This window comes from Meleagris gallopavo, chromosome 27 (genome assembly GCF_905368555.1).
Source record: "Meleagris gallopavo chromosome 27, MGAL_WU_HG_1.1, whole genome shotgun sequence".
NCBI lineage: Eukaryota > Metazoa > Chordata > Aves > Galliformes > Phasianidae > Meleagris > Meleagris gallopavo.
Window position 1 is genome coordinate 1,650,497 of NC_139430.1, and position 24,607 is coordinate 1,675,103.

General features: G+C 44.7%; 2 protein-coding genes across 2 annotated transcripts in view; one reads left to right on the top strand and one right to left on the bottom strand.

Moving 5' to 3' along the window:
• On the bottom strand, nucleotides 1-18,387 carry COPA (coat protein complex I subunit alpha). The gene is made up of 33 exons (XM_003213951.5): nucleotides 18,235-18,387; nucleotides 18,030-18,143; nucleotides 17,542-17,615; nucleotides 17,177-17,257; nucleotides 16,800-16,876; nucleotides 16,384-16,493; nucleotides 12,608-12,717; nucleotides 12,005-12,104; nucleotides 11,362-11,497; nucleotides 10,872-10,954; nucleotides 10,176-10,326; nucleotides 9,685-9,751; nucleotides 9,502-9,577; nucleotides 7,762-7,844; nucleotides 7,058-7,197; nucleotides 6,492-6,577; nucleotides 5,962-6,100; nucleotides 5,445-5,607; nucleotides 5,187-5,333; nucleotides 4,729-4,918; nucleotides 4,516-4,611; nucleotides 4,240-4,328; nucleotides 3,897-4,020; nucleotides 3,534-3,623; nucleotides 3,343-3,452; nucleotides 3,062-3,139; nucleotides 2,806-2,874; nucleotides 2,455-2,591; nucleotides 1,857-2,043; nucleotides 1,663-1,773; nucleotides 1,261-1,422; nucleotides 968-1,162; nucleotides 1-657 (listed from the first exon to the last, which is right to left on the bottom strand). The coding sequence occupies exons 1-33, from the start codon at nucleotides 18,272-18,274 to the stop codon at nucleotides 598-600; spliced, it is 3,675 nt and encodes a 1,224-aa protein (XP_003213999.1). The 5' UTR covers nucleotides 18,275-18,387; the 3' UTR covers nucleotides 1-597.
• Nucleotides 18,384-24,607, top strand: part of NCSTN (nicastrin) — an 11,213-nt gene continuing 4,989 nt past the window's right edge. The window contains exons 1-8 of the mRNA XM_003213952.5: nucleotides 18,384-18,565; nucleotides 19,184-19,288; nucleotides 20,743-20,866; nucleotides 21,370-21,488; nucleotides 22,521-22,666; nucleotides 22,846-22,996; nucleotides 23,118-23,227; nucleotides 23,525-23,677. Of these exons, the coding sequence (XP_003214000.3) occupies nucleotides 18,442-18,565; nucleotides 19,184-19,288; nucleotides 20,743-20,866; nucleotides 21,370-21,488; nucleotides 22,521-22,666; nucleotides 22,846-22,996; nucleotides 23,118-23,227; nucleotides 23,525-23,677 (1,032 nt within the window). The 5' untranslated portion in view covers nucleotides 18,384-18,441. The remainder of the gene's footprint in view (nucleotides 18,566-19,183; nucleotides 19,289-20,742; nucleotides 20,867-21,369; nucleotides 21,489-22,520; nucleotides 22,667-22,845; nucleotides 22,997-23,117; nucleotides 23,228-23,524; nucleotides 23,678-24,607) is intronic.

Below are 24,607 nucleotides of genomic sequence, written 5' to 3' on the forward strand. Positions count from 1 at the left end.
TCAAGACAGTCAATTTACTTTATTCACGTTAGAGGCAGATTATGCAGAGAAATGCTGCTAGGACAACAAAACAAAGAGTCAACACAAGCGTTTGGGTGCTGAGCTGCTCTCCAGTCACTTCTGAGAGTGCTGTGCTGGCCCCAGTTCCAGGCAGTGCCACACTCCTATGAGAGTCAGGCTAAGCTGCTTCTGCCATCCATGTGCTACAGGATCTTTAATGGGCCCAATACTAAAACGTGTGAGAGGCAAGCAGTGCCTCTTGAGCAGTTCCAATTGAGTACACTATAACATATGCAGGTCTCAGCAAGAGCCACGTTATACCCTCTGAAAGAGATGTGACTGGAAGCAATGGTACACAAACACAATATCAGCTGGATCTGAAAGGTGATTCCAAGTTATTACTACTTAGAAGCAGCAGAGAGCCTCACTACAGCATTCTTGGGTGGGGAAGAGCAGTTAAGACAGCACAGATACAGCTACGGTGAAGGGACATGACCAGAAGAAGCTGGAATGGTGGGAGGTGAAAGTTTCCACATCATGCTGTGAAACAGGGCCATCTCCCTCTGATCTCACACCTCCCAGGGACTGGCATACAGCTCAGCGGAACTGGAGGGGGCTGATCCGCAGCCCAATGACATCTTTGCCAATCTCTGTTACCTGAGGAAAGAAAGAGTGATGATTAATGCTTAAAAGTAACAGAGTAGCCCAACCCCATGTGCAGCACTGCGAGCCTGGATTGTTCTTATAACGAACTCTGCTGATCCCTGCCATGTCAGGCCCTGAAGACAGCATCTAAGCTACATTGTATTTTGTAATTCCCAAACTGCTCCACCTCAAACATCCTCTGCCCTCCAGCTTGATTCAAAACCCAAATCAGGACTAGAGGGAGCAAGGGGAAAGTTACTAGAGAGGAATTCTCAAGGAGAACAGAGTAGCTAGGAGTGAGTGCCAAAAGAAACTCCCTTACTGTTGTGACACGGCAGATCTGCCCCTGAAACTCAGGGCAGTAGCAAGCTCCACTGAGTGGACACTTCTCCACAGGCTTGCCACGATAGATGGGTCGGTAAGAGGCAGCACAGATGTCAAAGGGGTTGTGCATGTCATAGTTGAGCTGGTAGGTGTCGGTGGGATTCTTCTCACATGCTGACAAGATCTTGCGGGTCTGCAAAAAGCAAGCACGTCAACAAGAGGGGTAACTAGAAAGCAAACCAAACAGAATCTGCCACAAGAAATATTTCAGGCGGTGCACCATGGACATACCTGCTGGGCCACCTCAGGCTTTGGACCCAGCTCCAGCAGCCGACGAGCAAAAGTAGCAGCTGTCTTGAAGTTTTTGAGTTTGAAGAAGAGGTTGAGAGCAGTGCGCAGTACCAAAATCATGTGGACAGGCTGCAGGTTGGAGTGGGTGAAATAGGCAGCCATCTGCATCAGGAATGAGGAGGAAAAACAAGGATACAATCACTACCGACCCTATAAATAACTGGATGCCCTGAAAATGACTCAGGAAACACACCAACCTCCCCCAGTTCATCACTGCCATCTGTTTTCAAAGGCAAGAAATGGCCGAACACAGGATTCTCCTAATGCTTTTTTTTTTTTTTTTTAAAAAAAAAAAACTAAAAGCTATTTCTGACACCCAATAAGGAAATTCTATTTCTGTACCTCACAGATTCGCTTCTGGTGCTCCAAGGTCTCCTTGGGCAGCTTCTTCCGCTCAATCTCCATCGAGAGTCCTACAATATACTCCCGACAAATGGCTATCAGCTGCTGGGCCTTTGAGAAAAGGAGACAATCAGGCATTTGGCCTCCAACCCTATGGCCACACTGACAATGGTCAGAAGAGGTCTGCCCCTCACCTCAGCAATCTCTTGCTTATTGTCCACCACCAGCAAGGGCACACTCAGCAAGATGGAGCGGAACTTCTCCACAGCCTCCTCAAACTTGCCAGCTGTTGTGAGCTGGTAACACAGCTGTAAGCGCTGAATCAGGTCATTGAGCTTCAGCCCAACAGCTGGGAGGGCATTCTTCAAGCCAGCTTCTTTCCTGGAGGCACCATAGAAGGGATGGGGGTACAGACAGGAGTAACATAGAGGCCAGCAAGTACACAACATTACACAGCTACAACTTAGCAGCACTGTGGCCTAGAGCTGTGCTGTTTATCTTGGCCATTAGCACAGCATAAACAACACCTGTGCCTCCACAGTTGTCACCCTCAACACCAAGCTCTCTGCGTTAACACAGGCTGGACAAGCCTGACTTATTTTTCTACAGCAGCTTCCCGCTATCACAATAAAAATACACGTCTGTGTTTATTTACATGTTCTACCTCTGACAAAACTAGTCTGAAGGTTGGGACATCTAACAAAGGGTTAATTCAGGCTACAACTGGTGAAGACTCATGGATATATGGCAACAGGAAAAGAGCACGGGAGAGGAGCTAACCCAACTGCTTACCAGTTGCGATGTGGGTAGCCATACATGGTAGGGAGACATGGCAGAGCTTGGTAGGTTGTACGGCCACGGGCATAGGTCTGCAGGAACAGCTGCTTGTAGGGTCCAAAGTTTGTTACTCCCACCTGGTCATGGAGGAGCTGAAAGGGATACATTGATGTACTAAGTTGTCCAGAACCATAAGAAAGCTGCATAGACATCAGTCTGGCTCACAGACCCTCTTAATTTACATCCAGAGAAAGAAATGTACAGAATGATTCACAGAAGAAAGCTTCAGAGTGCATCAGAGACAAAAATAGAAGGGGACAAGGGCACGTTTCTTCCCCACCCCCCAAAACTCCAGGTGTAACTTACTCTCATTGCTGTCTCAAAGGAACCTGCTAGAATATGGTCAACAGGAAGCTGTGAATTGTTACACCACACCTGCAAGAATAGAAGGGAAATCATACAAGAGGAACTGTGCATATGCACACATCACCCTTAATTCCCTTCACATGCTCCTGTGCTATGCACACATAAATGTTGGTAATGACTAAATTTGGAAGAAAAAAAAAAAAGAAGCAGCACTGAGGTAGAAAGTTTCTGAAAAATCAAAGACTTGTGATGTTACCTGCGCTGGGCTGGTGCCCTTGGTGGGTGGCACAAAGAACCCATCTTCTGCTCCTCCTGCTGGACCAGCAGGAACATCCTGGGGGAACAACACAGAGATTAGTTCCCAGCACCCAGATGAAATCAGAAGTGGCCACAGCTGTAGTGACCAAGCTCCTGATGAATCCCAGATCAGTGTTCTCCCTCCCCATCCAAGCCCAAGCTGCCACTGCATCCCAATTCACTACAACTGGGCTATATGAGAAGCCTCCCAAAGCATCAATGACTCAAAACTCTCCCTACCAGTTCAGGAGGAAGATCCAAATCTTCTTCAACTTCCCATCCACCTCCTTCTTCCTGTCCTTTACCCAGACCTTCCTCTCCAAAGCCTTCTCCAGCATCCACAAAGCCATCTGCTCAGAGAGGGGGGGGAAAAAACAGTTAGAGCTCTCACTCAGACACATGTTTTTCACTTCTAAGAAATATTCACTCACCTTCATCGAGCTGTAATTCTGCATCTTCTCCCCAGCCTTCAGTACCAACATTGTCAATATCTATGTCAGCAGCCAAGGCACCCCCTTTGCCTAGAAGGATAGGGTTATTCGTTTACTCATCTCTGAGCGAGTCAGGAATTAAGAAAATAATTGCCAAGACTCATCTTATGTTAAAAAGACAAAGATTTTTTAGATTTGCCAAGGACAGTGTAAATACTAACTCTGAATTCCAAAAATCTATAGATGTTACCTGTAGTAACAACAAATCTGTGGCTTAACAGCAACACCTCAGGAGATACCGAAACAAATTTATCTGCTCTGCATATTTTAACTTAATACAGCCTTTCAATTGCAATGAAATACCTTTGCTAGCAATTGTTCCTTCAAAGAACCCTTTGGAGACAGTCAGCAATGGCCAGTTGGTATCTAGAGGCATGACAGGAGCAGGAGGCTGTAGTAGTTTTGCACTGGGATCAATGTCTGGAATCTGGAAGAGAAAAACACATGAAGGGAAGTCTCCATTTTTGACTTACCCACCACCAAGAAGCACAATTTCAAGTCTGTGAGAAGTGGTGATTGGAAAAAAGATGGTACCCCCCATTCCCAGGAAAGGAGCTGCCAAACTGGTCAAATTAACATCCAATCCCATTGTCAATCACCCCAAACTCCAGTGTCATTGTTATGAAGCATTAATCAAGCTGCTAACCGTTTCCTTTTCAGGATCGAATGTTTCCTTCAGGTTTTCAGCTTCCTCATCCAGACCATGAGTTGCAGCTGTGAGATAGGCCAGGGACTCTGAAATCAGATATAATTAACATGAATGCATGCCCTTTGTTGTCTGGAGAAGAAAAACCTCTCACATCAGTTTTCTATCCACCTAGTTCCATTTCTCATCTCTCTCCCCAAATGAGTGGTCATTCCAAAAAGACCTTCCAGCTCCACCCTAAGCCAGAGAGAAACACATTAATCTGCTATTACTTACTTTGTCCACAGTTCTTCAGGATCCTCACTCTCTCTGCCACATCTCCTAGATACAAGGCATTCTGGTAGTGGCCACTCATATCTTTACGGATCTCAGCTAAACCAAAACAAAAAGAGTCAGTCACGATCACTGCTCTTCTTGGCCTTCTCTGCACTGCTGCAATTTCTCTGCAAATGATGCTCAGCTCCTCATCTCATTCACTTTTGCACTCACCTATCTTCATCATCTTCCGAAGCTTCTCCAGGTTGCCAGTAATAAGATAGAGGAAGGAGAGCCTATCAAAGTTCTTGGTGCGCTGGTAGCACATCTCCACAATCTGGTGATTTCCCTGCAGTAGTGCCACTTCTCCCAGTTTCTCCCAGCAATTCTTGTCATCCAGAGCCTTGGCTGCTTCCAGAGCAATCTAACAAGAGAACTGATGTGATTGTAACAACAAATCTGAAGGAAATGCTTAACGCACAAGACTTGAGCTCAATTCTCTGCCCCCCACAAAAACCACTGCAGTTCTTTGCAGGCAATATCCACGATGTAAAAAACAAGATTACAAGTTTCACTGAACTAAATCACACCCCAGCTGAAGGCCTGCACCTTAGCAGGGCTGTAATTGTTCCCCCTCCAGGAAGCAATGACCCAAAGACACATCCTTCTCACAGCACTACCCACCATCTCACCTCAATGTTGCCACACTCCAGTGCCAGACTGAAACGGGTCTTCTCATCCTTGACAAAGTGCAGGGCCACCTCAGGATAACCCTTTTTCTGCAGGTAGGCAATGATGGACTGACCCACAAGCTTAGCATTCCTTACCATGTGCAGCACCTGCAAAGAAAACACCCAGGCAGTCATGCTGACAACACCACTTGCAAGGCACATTCTTTAACCCTCAGGTCACAGTCAAGGAACACTGCAGAGTTTCTCATGCCTCCTCACCTCATCATACTTTCTGTTGATCAATGCCAGCTTGAATTTGAACTCTGTGGGATCAATGGTCAGGACCCTGGGGCGACATTCTCTGTCCAGGCAGTACACATTGTTCCCCTTCACACGAGTAACATAGATAGGCAGGTCCAGGGTGCGGATGATGCCATGATCCCTATGCCAACACAGTACACGTGTGATAAACACACCAACACATCTGTATGGCCACATCTCCTACCTCAAAGGAAGCTCCCTACATGATTATTTTAGCCTGTAGTATAAAAGCAAGCTCCAGTCAGACAAACAGTGCAGCCACCCAATCCAGCAATAAAACCCCAGTGCACAAAGCAAGCAACCCAACAGAAATGAAGACCAAACATTTAGCTCTGTCTTAGGGTACATCCACACTGTACTAAAAGCACAGTTACAGCAGCACCAGCTTTTGTGTCTGCCAAAAAAAATAAAATAAAAATCACCATGGTGCAAGGTCAATCATTTCAAGGACCTGTTGTGTGACCCCCAGACCCACCCTGTGGTGACAGCATATTTGATGTGGTTGCTGGTGGTATAGATGAAAACACCACTTTCATCCCAGGCACCGCTCTTAACACGGATGTTTTCATGGATGTTACACAGTGATTCCAGCTTTCTGTTGCAGATCATGATGGCTGGTGACAAGGAAAGAAACAAAAAGAGGTACAGTTGGCTCTATTATCTGCCTCTGAATTACAGCTTCTCTCCTCCACAGCCTCAGAAATATTGACTGTAATCACAATCAGATATTAAGGAGATGATGGCGATCACTATGAAATCGCCACCTACCCTTATTTTGTGAAAGAGAGACTAGCTGAATACTCTGAGGAACAAAGGAAAGCCTGTGTCCTATAAGATTTTGCTAAAGAAAACAAAGTGGAAGGGCCCACTGTGAATCTGTCTCCAGCTGTACCCTCACTGCTAGCCAAAGCTCTGAGCAGTTACTGGAGCAGATCATGCTTCAACTAGGGAAGGAACAAGCATGCCCTAGGATCCAGGTGAAACACTGCAGCCCTGCCTGCTTACCATGCTTAGCCAGCAGAGCTACGTGGGACATGTCAGCTGACCAGATGACATATTTCACCTTGGATATCTTCACTGAGGCCAGAGTCCTGGAAAAAAAGACAGCACTGACATTAAGGAGTTAGAACAACATTCATGGTCTGTTTCTTTGTGGCTAGCAACACATAGCCAGCATCATGTTATCCTGCTATCATGTTGCAATTTTAAGAGCATTTTAAACAGATACAAAACCTAAGGGATAAGGCATTGGGCAAGCTTAGCTTGATTGAGTCTGGATTTTTGATTTCTTTGCACTTTTACAGCACCCAATTCTACAGTCACAGAATTTACAAGGGTATGGCACGCATCTCCCTGTGATCAATGGCATAACGCCTGCAGCATAAATTACACCTTGGCTATGTTTGCACTCTGCTCTTCCTAACAGTTGTTAGCCGTGGTTTGGATCAGACTGATGCAGCCTGCAGCTGATGCTGAATTCTGGAGTGCATTAATAGCTATTACTCGTCCCCAGAGGGCTCACGCCAACAGGATTACAATATTAAAACTTCTCCCAGCAGACTGGATCTTACCGCTTCTGCTGCACGTCAAAGAGGGTGATGGAGTCTGCATCTCTCAGTAACAGGTTCCCTGTGCCAGCATAGAAAATCTCATCACAGTTCGGCACCTGAACCTTCTTTGTGATCTCATTCTTCAAGTTTTTGATGAGGATCTGCCATTTGATGAGAGAAAAATGTAACAACACGCGGCAGTTAGGAGGATTCAGTGAAGAAATTTAGGATTATTTTAGCCCAAAATTTTAGCTCAGCATCAAGATGCAAAACAAATCATATGGCCTTCCACAAGCTTTTTCATGACTGTTCTTTTCCCCCTTCTTTCTATTATTGCACTCCACATAAGAGAACAAAGACTGGTATAAAGAAATCTAACCTGCTTTTTCACCATTGCATTACTTCCATGCTATGAAAGCAACCAGAGTTGTTTCACAGTCCTGCTCTGGTCAGCTGTCATACGTGAACCAGCTGCTGTAGCAGGCTTCCAGCAACGGAGCCAACATTTGCCATAAAGAGTTAAATAACATTTCAACTCACTACATTTTCACCGCATTATATTTCTCCATCTCTACCTGCAGCCCACTCTCTGCTGAGAGCTCTTTGCCAATCCACTCGGATCTCTAATAATTCTGTTAACCCAGACTCCTCCCATATCCATTTGTGTATTTCCAGATGACAATACTCCCCTTGAAAAGATGACCCTATTAAGCCTGTCCCCTTACCGAATGCATGCGATCCAGGACTGCAAAGCGGTTACGAGCTACCCACACAGCTGTTAGCCCCGAGGAGCGCTTCCCTTCAGGGGCTGGGGAGAAAAAGACACAGGCAGTGAATAAAACCTCTGGCAGGCTCTTATGGCAACACATTAGTCAGTCTTGTTTGATCCCATCTTGGCTGTTGGAGCCGCTTCCTGCTAATTCATGTTTAACCTGAGGCTATTCGCAAGACTCATTTCCTCCCCCCGATGTCCTTTCAGATCACAGCGTGGCCAGCGCCAGCCCCTCTCTGCAGCCAAGGCACAAGACAAGTGGCAGGCTGTGCAGCCAATGCCACTGCTTGGCGCTGGAGCAGCCATCCTGGGCGACAGCACCGTCTGTCAAGCTAACGAGCAAAGCCTCACCAGCCAAACCATGCAAGCAGCGAGGGTCCCGGCTTCAACGTACAACACCCCCCTTCTCTCTCTTCTACACCCCCCTGCAAACTGACATAACGAGCTGGAGGAGAAAGGCTGCACTCTCCCCAGCACGCAGCTGTTCTCTCAGTTTTTAAAATGCTAATATAAACACAGCGCTCTGCATGTCGGGCGTGCATAAAGAACCACGCTGCAGGATGTTTGGGGTGTGGAGAAGGCTTTTGGATGAGGGGTAGGGAACAGAAAGGGAGGTGAGAGCTGATGTTTTGGTAAAAATCAGTATCTCATTAAGAGAGATATTTCCTCCCTAAGAGGAATAAAGCTTAAGGATGTGTTAAATACCTACATCCAAGACAAGAGAGATGAGAAGTTTGCATACGTAGCAGTTTGTTACAACAAATGTTTATCAATCAGTAGAATTACATGCTGCTCCTGAAGATGCCTTAAAAAAAAATGTATTTAGTTTTCTTGAGGCCTAGACACAACTTCATCTGGAAGAAACCCTTTCCTCCCTAAAATGGAGGCAAGCTGGGTGTCCCCAGACAAGCAAGCTCTGACCAACTCAAAACAAATATTTGAAACACACTCAGCAACATTTAATCTATATGAAGTTACTAAAAATCTCCCTTTCCTTCTCTCCCCAGATATACCTGCTTTTGTACTCAGCAAAGAAATCTTCCCTTCCTCCATAGGAATATCTCCTTCAGGATATCTGTGAACAAGGGAGCTGAATTCCAGTCTCACTCATTCATCACTCCCACTCATTTCAAGATCCTTACTGCCAGGGCAGAGGCAAGAGGAACCAGCTGGAGTTTCAGATCCCAAATGGAATTCGTAGTTAGGAGAAAGAAATTTTTTCTTCTCCTAAATCACGTTTTGACTTGTAAATTGCACAAAACTGATGTGAAATTTGCTGAGAGAAAGAATGAATACTGGCATCCTGGCACTGTCACTTTTACAGCCACTTTTCAGAGTGTAAAACCTCTTCAAACAAAATATATCTGGTTACAACCCATCTATGCTGACAAGCCAGGAATGCTGCCTGCTGTGTCAAAAGGGAGAATGGAAAGTTCCTAATAACAAAATTATAAAATATATATTTGGAGCAGTAAAAGTTTGGGATGAGCATGAATTTTTCAAGTCAGTGTAGTGTGATATAGTAAGCAGGAAGCCTGCCAAATGATGTGTGCTGCAGGGACACTGGGAAACATGGAGAAAGAATCTAATGAAAGGCTGACAGAAATGAGACTTCTCTTTTTACTTATAGCACAGTTGGAGAGGAAAGGGAACAGCTACTCAGCAACACACACTGATGTGAAGACATGCTTACCATCTGGATTCTGGGAGTCTGCATCCTTGGGAATGGTGTATAGGTCATAAGTGCTATTCTCCAAGTTGCTTGCTCTCTGCAAAAATGAGGGGAAAAAATATTCTGAGATAAGATTTCACAGAACTGCCATTCACAGGCTTGTGAAAAGTTCTTTAGTACACTATGAAGCCAAACTTGACTCACTGTGCAGAGAAGGACAGCATTCTCAGCTGGGTTGTATGACATGTTGAACACAGGGAACTTGGAACCACTGCAAAGAAGACACAAATTGAAGTTGCAGTGAACTACGATTACTTCTAAGACAGTTGTCTTCTAATGAAGACCTTCTTGGTACTTGATTTATTTAAGAAATAAAAACAACTGTTTCAATTAATTTCCTGAACCACTTGGAAACACTTCCTGGAAATGCAGAATATCAGCATTTTGTAAGTGGAAGAGCTGACATTTCAATTTCAACTACTGAAAACTTAAAACCAGCATCCAAAACAGCTTTTATCTATGCACAACACTGACCTAAAAACACTTCCTGCAGGCTTCGTAAGTTCATCTGACAGAGCTGGCTGAACCAAAGTCATATGAATAACATGGTACAAAACAACCCATCTGTAAGAGGAACTACCAAGGGCTTCAGGACACTGATGAAAGCTCCTTAACTCTGAGCACCCATCTCTTACCTGCGCAGCTGCATGACAGCAACATCTTTTGAGCTGTTAAAGTCAAGTTGGCGGAGGAATCGGTCCTTCACATAATACAGCATATTCCCATGCACTGCATAAGCAGGACGCTCACGCTCCAGTTTAAACACAATCATGCCACCATCATGGCCTGGGAAAAGGCACACAAGAAGTCAAACGTGAATTAAATCCTCTGGGCTCTCTCACTGCTGAGGATGAGAAAACCCAGCCCTTCAAACAATGAAAGAGCCAACAAGGATACCACTTTCCTCCCCTCACTCTTCCCATCCATTAAGGTTTCCTCAGACCTAAGACCTGACATCCTTCCAGAAACATTTTCCCTTGCTGTCACGCATCTCTCTAAGTGTGATTAGCCCAGTATAGCTCCCCTTGGATTAGTCCCAGCTCTCAGCCTCAGATCATTCACTAGTTAAGTTCCTCTAGCATTAAACAGCAGCTGAAACAATGAGACTGCATTCCACACGATGCTTTCAGATGTTGTGTGAATTTAAATAAGGCTGTTTTCACTCCAGGACATTTAATAGACACATCTGCAAGTCAGCACGTTCTACAAAGCATGCTAAGGAAAAGTAAATCCTTGATTCACAGAGTTCCTATAAGGAAGACACTTCCAAGCATCCTGCCAGACACTGAGTAGGGTTTTTCTTTGTTGCTTTTCTTTTTTTTTTTTTTTACCTGCAGCAAAGAGGTTGAGATTGGGATGAGCAGCCAATACCCAAAAGCGATCGTGATCACGGCGGAAGGTCTGGACACCCGTGCTAAACGTACAAGAAAAGGAACAAAGAATATAGAACTTCAGCATAAGCACTAGTTCCCAAAAAATGAAGATCTGAGCTTCATATCATCCCTACCACTCAGAACTGGCAGTCGACAGAGTTCAAAATATTGTATTCACAGCCTTTTTGTCAAAGAACATATTCCCATTTAAAATATTTACAGCAGCAGTATCAGTGGACAGGTCAGCACTCTTCCACTTGATTTTAAATTAAAAGCTCTGCTCATAACATGCATCCCAAAGGGAAAGAACACAAAAAACATTTCACTCTCAGAAGTTACCAAACAGTAGATGAACTACTAGACTTCAGTTTCTGTAAGAACTGTAGGCCTCTCATACACATAAAATCCTCCCCATTACAGATGAATCAGACACTTGACATGCACTAACCGTTTTGACATATCCCAGACACGGATGCTTTTGTCCTCTGAATTGCTGAGGATCAGTTCCTGCCGAGGGTGAAAGACAGCACACGAGACATTGTTGTAATGCCCCCGGCAAGTGTCAACCTCCCAGGCCTTTGATTCTAAGCAGAAGTTAAAAAAAAAAAAAAAAAAGGAGAAAAACAACACTTAAACACATCAGATAGCAGATGTACAGCAAGTACGTTAATGAAGTGAGGTGTATCTGCTAATTACTAGACCGTTCTCTGCAATTTACATTTGTGATCTTTAACTGCTAGCAAAAGCACATCCATTTGTGGTGGAGGGCTTCTGATTCTGGAATCATTTCCCTTTCTTATTCCACGGGTACAGCTTCAAAACAAAAACAACCTTCAGAGTGGATTTCTTCTGTTCCTACAAACCACTGTTCAGCAGTGCATGCAAATCAAAAGATGCTAGAAGTGTTTACTAAGGAACTGAGCCCTCTTCAGACTGCAAAAGTCAAGCTGCTTGGGATTATTTACCACTGCATCATAAAGATGTGCTTCCAAAGCATAATTTCCTTTCAGGTTCGGCCTACAGATGTTCAAACAAATGTCAGTTCTTATCACCCTTATCCCTATGGGTTCCCTTTGGGAAAATCCACTCACCATTCATCCTCCAGATCTTCACTTGTCGATCATCAGCTCCTGACACAATCAGTGGCATTGTGGGATGGAAGGCAGCCCAATTCACTCCACGATCATGGCCCTAAAACATAAACAGAAAATTCACTTGAAGCAGTTTTGTGACTGAAGAGTAAAGACAAGAATGCAGCCAGGCTTGCCAAGACACAGCTCTCACTCTTTGTGTGTCATGCTGCTCACACTGAGTGCTTACATAGACTTTACCCACAGTGATAAGCTCTGCAGATACCATTCTTCATCAGTAGAGCAAAGCTGCAGAGCAGCACTACTTCCTAGCTTTAAACAAGCCATTGTTGTCTCTACCATAATCTCCTCTGCTGTTTCCAGCAACATAAGGCAATAATTTCTGCTATTTAATAGAACTTTTAGCCATACAACAACAGCACTAGCTTGGTTACAGTGCAAACACCTCCAGACTTCAGTATTTTTAAATTCTTAAAGCACAAAATTCTGCAAAGCCAAATTCAGTAGTTTAAGTCTTTTTTCTTCTCTTAGAGGATGCGTCACATCATGGATTTCATTATACAGATTTGAAAAGACTGCACAGTACACACACACACGCTGTACCTCAAGAACGTGCTTCACAACTGCATCTGTTGTCCCAAACAAATCCACCCCAGTTATTCCTCTGACATCCGACTCCACAGCCCCAGGGGACAGGTTCTTCTTCCTTAAGCCTTGTAGAACAAACAGGAAAGAGAAGCAGGAGTGGAAGAAGCAAAAATTATATCAGAGACAAGATTTCTAACATTGCAACAAGTTGAGGGCTCCCCTTTGTCCTTTAGACACATTCAGGTGCAAAGAGAGACATTCAAAGAGGGTGAGAAATGTCCAGAACATCCTCCTACTCCCTCCAAAAGCATAAGCTCAGATGAGGCATGATAAAAATGAAGTCTGCAATGCAGTACAGCACATATTGCCTCAGCTCACCAGGACACAGACCGAAGCATCTCAAAGGATTCCAACTCCTCTTCCTCTCACTCCTCTAACCTGTGCTTTCAGAAGATTTTCATCCATGCCCCATGGATGACCTCATGATAATGCAACTTGGACAGCCTGCCTGGACACAAGATATTTTCAGAAGCTAAAGCTATGGGAAAGCCTTCTCTTACTTCTGGAAAACACTAAATTTTCCAAGTTAAAAAAGATCTACATCAAGCAATCCTTCCTTAAACCCCATGGGATGCAGCAGGGAAAGTAAGAATTGAAAAGAGCCCCTCAACTGACAGTACAAGGGAAAAGACTGCACATAACACACAAACAAAACCTCAAAATAAGCTTTTAAATATAAAAGTACTTGGCAATTTTGCCATTTGCAATTCTGATTCCTATACTCCTCGTGGATCAGCAGCTCAAAAGCTCAGACTGTTCTGTAATGTTAGTCTGATGAAGTCACCATGTAAAGCAGTGTCTCACAGCAAAGCACAAATGCTCAGCACAGTGGGTGAGGAGCACACACAGGTGATCCAAATAACAATGATGAACTTGAACAGCTGAGTGGAAGCTTCTACAAAGCCAAAACAAACTGCTCCAGAAAGGAGGAGTAAAACATACATAGTTTGGGGAAGGCAAGTGAAAAAATGCAGGACTTTCACAAGAGAAAATGCTTGAGCCTTTCACAAGCCAGTGAAACAGGACCAAAACACAAGTGGAAAATTTCTGGTGTGACTGCACAAATCTAAGGAAAGGCAGGACACTCCCAGAACATTGCAGCCTTCTGTGTTGCTCTGAGGAGGGAGCAGGGACAGAGAAGGGACTTGCAGCAGAAAAGCAGATCTTATGCATTCTGAGAACAGCTGCTCAGAAAAACAGCTCAAGGGGAAACTCAGCTGAACATGCACACAAGCACTCAGAAGAACAGTTATTAAAATCACTAGAGAAAAGGGGCAACATACTGAGAATCATAAGTCAGAAGTTAAGTGAGAATAAAAAAAAGAGAACAGCAAGACATCAGAACATTCCTGTGATTCATTTTCTGGAACACATGATGTGTTGGACAACTCTGACCCAAAGATGGTCCTTAGAAAGATTCTTATGCTCTGTTCTCTTCATCACAATTCAGACCTCATACTTAAAGGTCAGAAACCTACTGAGATGGGAACTAAAGAGGGCTGTTGGCTGCTGACTCTTTCATTGTTGGGGCATTCTGGCCATTTCTGTATTCAGTGGAATTTTCCTGCCAAGCAACACACTTCAGTATTTGCCAACCAAGATGATGGTTAAACAGAAATTGGTGCACAGTGTTGCAGCACACACAAAAACACTCTGATGAGGATAAGACCACTAACAACCTCCTTGCTGGTTAATATTTAAAAAAGAGACAGAAAAACAGAAGGTTATTTTGTAGTTTTTGTTGGTTAATATCAGCCACAGGAGCAAGAACTTCATTTCACGGCATTGGTGAATAATACAACACAAATATTCATGCATTTTTATATATAAACAAGCTTATTCTTGCTGCATTCACACAGTCTCTCTCAAGAGATAAGCAGGAAATAGACTTCAACCTCCAGCATATTTGTTTTACACTAAAGATCCTTTATCAGCAGGGTTCAAACCAAGGAGCACTAAATCCACTGATAATCAGCAGATGCAGAAAGCTCCAGCAGCATTCTGAAGTGGAGTTCTTTATGACAAGGATTTTATGCATTAAAAAAAAAAAAAAAAAGAAAGAACCATTTCCACTGGAATGCTACAGAACAGAACCTGCCAAGGAGAAGTCATTCTGGAGAAAAAGAAACTTTTTTTGAGGGAAAAAGCAAGTTGGATTTTTAATCTGCTTCTCATCTATTCACATTCCACCCCCCCACTAATATTCTTGCAGTGTTGTGTCTGACTGGAGCAACAGCTGAGTCAATAATTCAGCCTGTCTCTAAAACCTCTCATCATATATCAGCTGAGGGGGGAAAAAAAGGCTCTGTACCATCTCCAAACCAATTTGGCAGCTGGAACTCTACTGAGAGAGCGTGTGGGAGAATGCAGCAACAAAGCTTACTAGCAGGATAGCTGTTAAATTCTCCATGCTGGCAGTACAGAGAGGGTGACAGGTTTTAAATAACCAGGATATCCTGTCCCCAATCCCTACTGTTGACACAGCTGGCCATGTCTGAGTGTGTGCTACAAATGCTGCAGCATGCCCAACCAAAACTGCAATGGCGAGAGCGGCAGGTTAGATAAAGGGCCAGTCTGTCCCCAGAATAATTTCCACTGGCACAACACCAATACTGTCCCTGCCTGCCTTCCACCAGTTCTATTTCCATCTACTGTTATCTGTACATCTGGCTTTTCACCCACGGATCATATTTTTAAGTGAGATCTTGTGGTCCAGGTATAAACTAAAAAACAGCTACGATTATCAGCAAAGTACTCTGGAGTTTTGGCTTGTGACTGCTTCTCTGATCTCCAAGCAACACTTCATTTTATAGAAGGGAAGCAAACTGGATGCTGAAGGTACAGCTTCCTGTCACCACCCACAACTAGGCTACCAAAGAAGCCTTTGTTCATTGTGCAGCACAGAGGACCTTTGTCTTTATCTCAGAACAAATGACTTACTGCTGCCTCCAAGACTTTTTCAGAGGGTTAGAAGCAACCCAGAAATTTCTAAAGTTTCTCCTACAAACCTGGAACACCGAAATTAATCAGCTGATAACATTATCTCCATGCTGATACCAATATTTGTTACCTATGTTAGCTGTAAAGTCAGATTCTTAGTTTTTTGGTTGTACAAAGCTACAGCTAGCCTCACCTACTGTTGCAAAAGCCTTAGCTCCAACAAAAAGTTGGACTAGGTGAGCCCCCAACAGTTACTTTGAGTCAACATCTGTTCTGCTCAGGAAGAAACAGAATTCTGACAGGTTCTTGGTGAGGCAAAATATTCACAGGTAGGCCAATAGTCATATGCAGAAAAAGAGAAGAACTCACCCAACAGGTGAAGGAGCTCTCTAGTCATATAACACTCCTCAGAAGCAGCCTAGGTCCAAGAGATGCTCTCCCTTCAGTGGCTGGCCCTTATGGGCCCAGGGTGTCTCCACCCTGGGTCCAACCCTTCTGGTCAGATGCATAAAATTTGTACTCCCTGGGCTAATCAAATCCCATTACCTGGTGTTCAATCACCAGTTCAAACCCTGACCTTATATTCCCCTACAGCATCCTACAACTTCATGGAAATTGAGGGAAACAGATCCCCATCAGTACAGAATTTCTGTAGTTTTCTGCCTAGATTCTTTCAGCCAACAGGCTGCTCTTTCTGCTCTCAGATCTGAATCTGCCTTGTACAGCTTTCAGCAATTGCAGTTCTGAAGTGGGCTTTGCCACAGGACTCCCCTTTGACCTGGGCAGCTCACCAGAAATATCCCAAACGCGTACAGTCTGATCCAAGCTGGCTGACACTACCAGGTCCTCAGAGGGGTGAAACTGGGCACACATCACATAGTGGTTGTGTCCTGTCAGCACACTACAACAAAAAGGACAGAAATATCATTAAAACATAGGATATATCAACATTTTCATTACTACCAACAACAATAACCTAGATTTTAAAAGGAACAATGAAAAATATGACTGGTAACACCTGGAACAGAAATGCCATTCTTCAAGAACAACTGACAAAGCATTCATAACTGATCTGCTCTTCATGTCAGTTCTATTCCTTTAACTGTACACAGTTTGAAACATCAATAACTCTTTCTGCTTGAAAACAAATTAAAATTGCTCGCCCCCAAACTCCACAGTTACTTTTTAAAACCTCTATGGATTTTACCAGACACAAGTTCTGGACTGCCAGTTCCAAACCCGAATAGTCTGATCATCAGAAGCACTCAAGATCCATGGATATTCCTAAAAAAACAAAGTATTTCACATGTGAGATAAATGCACATCCCATACAATCCTTCCCCATACAGTATTTTTCAATTGCCACCAAAAATTTACCCTTTCTTTGTTTTATTTTACTTAGGATCTAGGGGAGAGAGTTTATGCCTCTTACAACTCCAGAGAACACCACCACATCTGCACACTCACACCATTAGCTTCAGCACAACTTCAATATTCCCCATCTGGGGGCATCAAAAGACAAATTCCCTTCCGTGAAGGAAGGCCACAAACTGGGGTATGTACTTCAGTACTAAAGCTGCTTACATGATGGAAGAAGGTGGTGCGGATGTAGTCCAAATGCCCAAGCAGAGTGAAAAGGCAGCGGCGCAGTTTGTAGTTCCAGACCTGTGCAACACAAAAGTTGAACAATCAGGCTATATCTGTGACCTACTAGACTTCTTTTTTTTTTTTTGTACTTTCTCACAATTGGCTGAAATTTTGGTATTCTAGTTTACCTACAAGCAACCTTCTTTCATTTTAAAACATTTCTAATGCAAGTCTCAAAAAGGCTTCAATTTGCTGTGATTATCACTAATCCTTCTGAAACAGAAGGAGCATAACTCCAGAGCAATTCCCTCCCTTGGGAGGTGTTCTTTGAAATAAAAATTGCTAAAGCAGTAAAACATTACCTTTATTTTATAGTCATCACCTCCAGAAACAAACAGAGGTTGCTGCTTGTGGAAATCAATACCTCGAACAGGTCCTACAAAAAGGAAAAGCAGGTTGGACAGGGCAAACGACAGCTGGAGCAGACCCTCATATCACTCAAAGCATGCAATTCACACTCTCCATTGCTTCCTTCAATAAAAAAATTCAAAGCAACAAAAACCCACATTGAAATCTGACATCTCATTCTTAAACCCATTCACTTCTACCGGCACAACTGTAGAAATACACTGCAAAGCATCCTGACCTTTTGCTCATGCATTGACAAGTTTGCTTTTCACTTGAAACAAAACAACAGCTTCACTTCACACACACGAAAGAAGCATCCAGAGACCAGCAAAGAGGCTGCAATGAAATGCAGGGTTTGTCACACAGCTCCTCAGGTCTAAGGGCCAGGCCCAGTCCCGCCCTACAGATCACAGCAGCTCCCCCACCCATCCCTACCACTGACCATCGTGCTCATCGAACTTGTCGATAAGGGTGCACATGCGATAGTCCCAGAGCTGGATGACGCCATTATGTAGGCTGGTAAGGATCCAAGGCCTCTTGGGGTGGAAGCTGAGCCCTGCGGAGACACAGACAGAGATGACACACACAAAGAGAGATAACAGAGAAACTCTACCAGATCTCCCCGCACCACACAGCCCTACGGCTACCTTTCACCCGAGCCGATTTGGTCTCGAATTTAGTCAACATCACAGCTGCACCCCCAACCGTCGCCTCCTCGACCCTCCACGTCGGCGCTCCGGAAGTACCCTCTCCCAACTTCCGCTTCCGGCCATCGAGTGGCGGTCCTTCCGCTGACACAGAGCGGCTTCCGGCGCTGCGCATGCGCGGTGGCGCTGGAGGAACTGGGCTGGAAGATGGCGGCGATGGGGAGAGCCGGGAGCAGGCGGGGAGTGACGGCTGTCGTAGGGAGCTGCTGGGTCTCGCTCCACGCTTGGTGCGGGCCGCTGCCGGCGCTGCTTTTCGCCGTGCTGGTAGCGGGTGAGGCTGGCTGGCAGAGGGATAGGGCTGGGTCTATGCGGTCTGGGGCCGACCCATCGCTGAGGTGGAGGTCTTTTGCGAGGTGGGGCACTGGGAGACCTACTGAGGGAGCTGGACTTGTTCAGCCTGGAGAAAAGAAGGCTGCGGGGTGACCTCATTGCAGCCTTCAGTACCTAAAGGGAGCCTACAAACAGGAGGGGAGTCAACTCTTGGAAAGGGGAGATAACAGTGGGACAAGGGGAAATGGTTGGAAAGTGAGGGAGGGCAGATTTCAGTTGGATGGCAGGGGGAAGTTGTTTGCTGTGAGAGTGGTGAGGTGCTGGAACAGCTGCCCAGAGAGGCTGTGGATGCCCTGTCCATCCCTGGAGGGACCCTGGGCAGCCCGGGCTGGTGTTCAATGTGGAGGTTGGTGGCCCTGCATGTGGTGAGGGGGTTGGAGATTTGTGATCTTTGAGGTCCCTTCCTACGCAGACCATTCTGTGAGCCCTCTCCGTTCCCCCCCGCATCTGGGGAGGGGTTCAATGCTCCCCCCCCTCCCCACGCCATTTTAGGGAGGGCTTTGAAGTGTGGGAGCTCCTGGTTTGTTCTCCCTGAAGTGGACCTGTGTCCTCTCCTCAGGCTCCTGCGAGGGGAATTCGGTTGAGAGGAAGATCTACATCCCCCTGAACAAAACGGCGCCGTGTGTTCGTCTTCTGAATGCTACACACCAGATCGGCTGCCAGTGTGAGTACTGTTGGAAATGTTCCTCAGGGTGGCCACCTCCAGACAAATGGGATATAATGCTCCTGTCCTGCCTGAATCAGCACTGCCTGTGTTCAATCATCATTTGCTGACTTTTCCAATCCCATTTCACTCATACTGATGTGTTTCTTCTAAATTGAGGATTAGGCCTTAAGAGAGGCTGTGTCCTTGAAAATCCATGCCTTGACTGGCGCAGAGCAGCATTTTCAGTGCACACAGTCAGTGCTTGCTCAGGACAAAGCTAAGGTACAGCACAGCATCGTGGCTGCAGATTCTGCTGTCTGTGCCCAGCCAGCATCCCAGGGTACAAGGCAAAGTTGTGAGCCTAATGCAGAATGTGTTAGGTGTTAACAAGTTAGGAGAGGAAGAGGACAGAGGGTTAAGAATTAAGAAAGTGACATCTGAAGGGACTGGAGGGTTTGGCTTAGCTGCTTGTGCACTGCTTGCTAACTTTGTATGTTTTTTGTCATATTAAGGTGTAGGAAGAGGACTGTTTAGCTGGTAGGAATGAGAAGAAAAACAAGGGAGCCCAATCCACATAGTACTCTTTCCTGAAGTTACTATGTGTAGAAAGGGGTTCCTATGAGTCAACGTTTTGCTAATTCGTAATTGAATTTTGCTTCCTGATTGAGTCACTCCCTGCAGCAGAGGTTGTCAGCTGCCACTGCAGGGCAGCACAGCTTAGTCTGCCAGGTAACCCAAGGTGCATTGTTCCCTGACTTCTGCCCTCTGACGTGAGCCTGGTGTTAGTGCAAACATGGGCATGGGGTTCTGCCTTCCCAGTCATAAGCAGTGTCCAGTGATAGCCATTACTAAGTCTGGGGCTTATTTGTATCAGTGGACTCCTATAAAAGTGCTTTATCTGTCCTCTGCTTTCTTTGGTATGGGATGAAATGACAAGCAGGGAGACCTACTCAGTTGCTCATCCCTTTTGTGGCTATGATCTTTTGCTCTTATTTCTCCCTATGCATTTGCAGGCCTCCTGTGAGCTCTCTTTGAGCTCCCAGTTTCTGAATTTGCAATCTTTAGCCCCCCCATGATGGTCAGCTGCTGTGACTATGTCCTTGAGACAGGCAGGTCCTGTCTTCCCCTTGTGTTTTTCTTCCTCATGTGCTTTTCTGTCTTGAGGTCTCATTTTTCTGCTGTATTATGCCTTACTGCCTCCAGCTAAAGTCACTGCTCAAACAAAGCAGGCTTTTAAAGCTCAGAGCTTGTTTCCATTGCTTTTTATTCTTCACTGTTCACTGTTTTTTCCTGAGAACTGCTGTTCTTCTGTCAGTGAAATAGCGCCACTTCACCAAATTGCTTCCTCCATCTCTCATATCAGCTGTTCTTCCTTAAAGCTCTTTGATCCATGCTACCCTTTTTTGGGGTTGTTGAGGGTGAGAAGGAAGTAGAACACAGTGAAACATGAAGGGTGCTTTCTCTTTCCACAGCCTCCATCAGTGGAGACACAGGGGTGATACATGTGGTGGAGAAGGAGGAGGACCTAAACTGGGTGCTTGCTGATGGCCCACACCCACCCTACATGATATTACTAGATGGAAGTCTCTTCAACAGGTCAGTTTTTATCTTCCTTAGGTCACAGGAGCCCAGAAGACCAATGTGGACCCATAATTTTATGATAAAAAATGTCATTTTTCAAGTGAGAGATGGCAAAATCATCTTTGACTGTACTGAAGTACAGTGAGGGTGGCATGCTTGTTTTTACTGTGTTTTACTGCATGGCTTTGCATCTTCTTAAATGTATGGTTTGGTTGTCAGAAGAGCTCTGTTCTGTGTAATTTCTAATGTCGTGTTCATCACTGTGGCTTTTCCTAAAGCTCATTAAACATGATTAGTGTTTGTTACATCTCCTAGACAGAGCAGGAAAGTGGTTGAAGTTTTCTGGTTGTTGCCATCTTAATACGGTTCTCAAGTGGTGAGGAGAAAGGAACATGGTGGTTATTTGATCAAAAACATCATCGTCTGCTTGAGCATAGTGTGTATCAGCAATGGTATGTCTTAGATTGTAACTTTTCATTAATGAATTCAAAATATCACCTACATTTTCTCTGTTCCAGGAAGGTAATGCAGCAGCTGAAGGGAACCTCACGAGTGTCAGGCCTTGCAGTGTCTGTTGCCAAACCTAACCCTCCCCAGGGATTTTCTCCCGGTTTGAAGTGTCCCAATGATGGGTTTGGTAAGAAAATGTTAAGTTTTTCCTATTGCTGGGAGGAGAATTAGTGCCATTACATTGTAAGGTCAAAGCAAGAAGTGCAAAGGGCAAAATTGCAACTTCACTTACATGTTAAAATTCATGTAGGATAACCTGCTTGATGTGTCCTTTTGAAATAACTGGTCTGAGCTGGAATCTCATCAGGTCTAAGTGAGGCCTGGACTGATGTTTGGGGGAAGACTGATAAGCTGGATAAACCAGCATGAAATTGCTATTCAGTCTGACCAAGGTTTGCTGCAGTTTCTTTTTCTTTCACTTTTGAAACACATACTTTTTCCACACCTCGTCATTAAAGGTTGATTTTCCATAAAGTAGATGAAATGTGTTAAACTCTCTGAGCCATTCGGTACTGTTTTTGATTCCTGCCTGAGTTCCCCACGTGATTTCAGTTAGGTTTTCACTTTACTATTTTTATTTCATGCAGCTAATTTACTGTCTTACACTGTGTGGAGAGAAACTGCCTTTCTGTAGTTTGCACTAAACTTTCTCCTCCTCAGCTGTGAAGGATGATGTGCAAACTCTGAGATGAGTTTGTGCTGGCATTTGTTGCCTCTTTGCCTTCGTGCTGCTTGCTCAGTACTTAGGTGTTAAAATGATTGGCACATTACAGATGCCTTAGGGGTATTTCCAGCACATGATGAGCTCAGAAAATGCTGTTTAGTATGTTCCTCCTTTTGGAGTATAATGTTTCTCTGTGTGCCTCCACTGCTCTCTCAGCATGTGATAAATGCTCACTGAGTGCTCCTGCCAGCCTCCTGGCATGGGATGGCTTTGAGCATGCATGTTTTGTATTCTCCATGCGTGGCACAGCGCTCAGACTCTGCCACTCTGCTTCATGCAGTGACCAGCTCCATGTCTAAGCTTTGTCAGCTGGTTCCCTAGCCCATAATGGTGCTCGTTCTCTACTTGCTGCCATTTTCTCAGCAGGCCCTACCTTTGCTGTAGTTTGTTATTCTCTCTGCAGGCTCAGATTTGCCCATTTCTTTCTGTTTCCAGGTGTCTATTCCAAAGACTACGGCCCTCAGTATGCACACTGCAATAGGACTGTGTGGAATCCAGTGGGGAGTGGGCTTTCATATGAGGATTTTGACTTCCCCATTTTTCTACTTGAGGATGCCAATGAGACTCAAGTTATTAAGCAGGTACTTGACACTTGTGAGAGGGGGGAGCTGCCACACAGTTCAGGAACGGAGCCAGAAGTTGAGCTAATTCAGCACAGATGTTGACATCTACAGTAAAAACACATGATCCAACTTTATAAGCAGTACATCATACTATTACAGACAAGCTAAGTTTTGTGATGATGTTTATTTCTGTCCAGTGTTACCAAGACCATAACGTCCCTACTGATGGATCTGGTCCTGAGTACCCTCTGTGTGCCATGCAACTTTTTTCCCACATGCATGCTGTCACCAGCACTGTTACCTGCATGAGACGCAACTCCATCCAAAACACCTTCAGCATTAATCCAGGTGAGCAGATTTCTCTCCTTGTCATGATAAAACTGGTGAGCTACAGCTGACAAGCAAGATTGTTTTTCAGTTCTCTCTGCTATAATCTCAAGTTTCAAGCAATGTTGTTTCTGCTTTTTAGAGACTGTATGCGATCCTCTGCTTGATTATAATGTGTGGAGCACCTTGCACCCTATTAATTCATCTGAAAAAGTTGATCCTAAGAAGGAGTTTATTATGGTTGCTACAAGAGTAAGTATCTCTTAATCTTGCTTTGCAGAGGGCAGACTGGAAGGATTATGGGAAGATGTGAGTGTAGGGTCTTGTGAGAATACACTTCTCTTACTTATTTCCATTTCTTCCTGTGCTCCTGCCCTTCATTTGGATTGGATTGGCTATTGCAATTGGTATTTGAAGTGTCATTGGGCAATATAATTTGATTTTTTCCCTTATCAGTGGGATGAGTGGGATTAAAAAGAGGTAGCAGATTTGCTTTCCCAGTACAGTATCCCTTTGCACATTTCTTATGCCTGCTGTTCATGCTTACAGATTGACAGTCATTCCTTCTTCTGGAACATTGCACCTGGGGCAGAGAGTGCTGTCTCCTCTTTTGTGACCCACTTGGCTGCTGCTGAAGCCCTTCATAAGGCATCAGATGTTCATTTGCTGCAGAGGAATATAATGTTCACTTTCTTCCAAGGGGTAAGAGCAGCAGCCTCGCTCCATCATTTGGCTTGTTTCAGAATAGCAAATCAGCCTTTGGCTCCTTGCAAATGAACTCTTTCCTACTCTTTGTACAAAATCATTTATCTGCATCCCCACACCGTGGTTCTCTCCACTCCCCTAGTGAGAACAGGATCTTAATTTCACTGGGATGACAACAGCAGATGGAGCTTCCAATGGGGCAGTGCATATTCTGCCCCTCAGTTCATTCTGGATGAATAAGACAAACTTTACTTTTCCTCCTGTCTCTTCCTACTGTGCTTCTCTGTATGTCTGTTTTTTGTCCCATTCCCATTCAGAATGAACAGCAATGGCTAGGCTTTAAATTCTGAAATGAAGCCCAGAAAAAAAAAAACTAGATTAAAAATATATGTGTTGACAGCGTCAAAATGTAGTTCATTTCTGGGAGCCCAGCACTGGAGTTGGCAGCTGTGGAAAAAAACAGAACAAGCTTGTGGAGGAGGGACTGACGGCCAACAGCTGATGTTCCCCTGAAGGCATCTACGTTGATGGCTTCTTTTGTGCAGCTCTGTGAAACTGGCTCCCACAGCCCCATGCTGTGGCCATGTGATTCCTTTCATTCACCCTCCCCAGCACATACATCCCTAGTCAGAATTTCCCTCAGGGAAATGAGCGTACAGCACTGTAGAGCAAACACTCTCTGTCGTGCTCCCAGAATGTAAGTGGAGTGATAAGACTTGGCTGTATAATAGTCAAGAGGAAAGTCTGGTGACTGGCTGACTTCACTGTCCTTCTCTGTCATGGGGATTCTCTTCTTTGGGGCACTGATTCATTCTAGACAATGCTCAGCTTCTTGCAATTCCCTTGACGAAGCTGTTGATGTCATCTTGCCTTCCCTTCCTTTTTCTAGGGAAACAAATACCCCTCCTTCCAGGAGAGCTTCACATG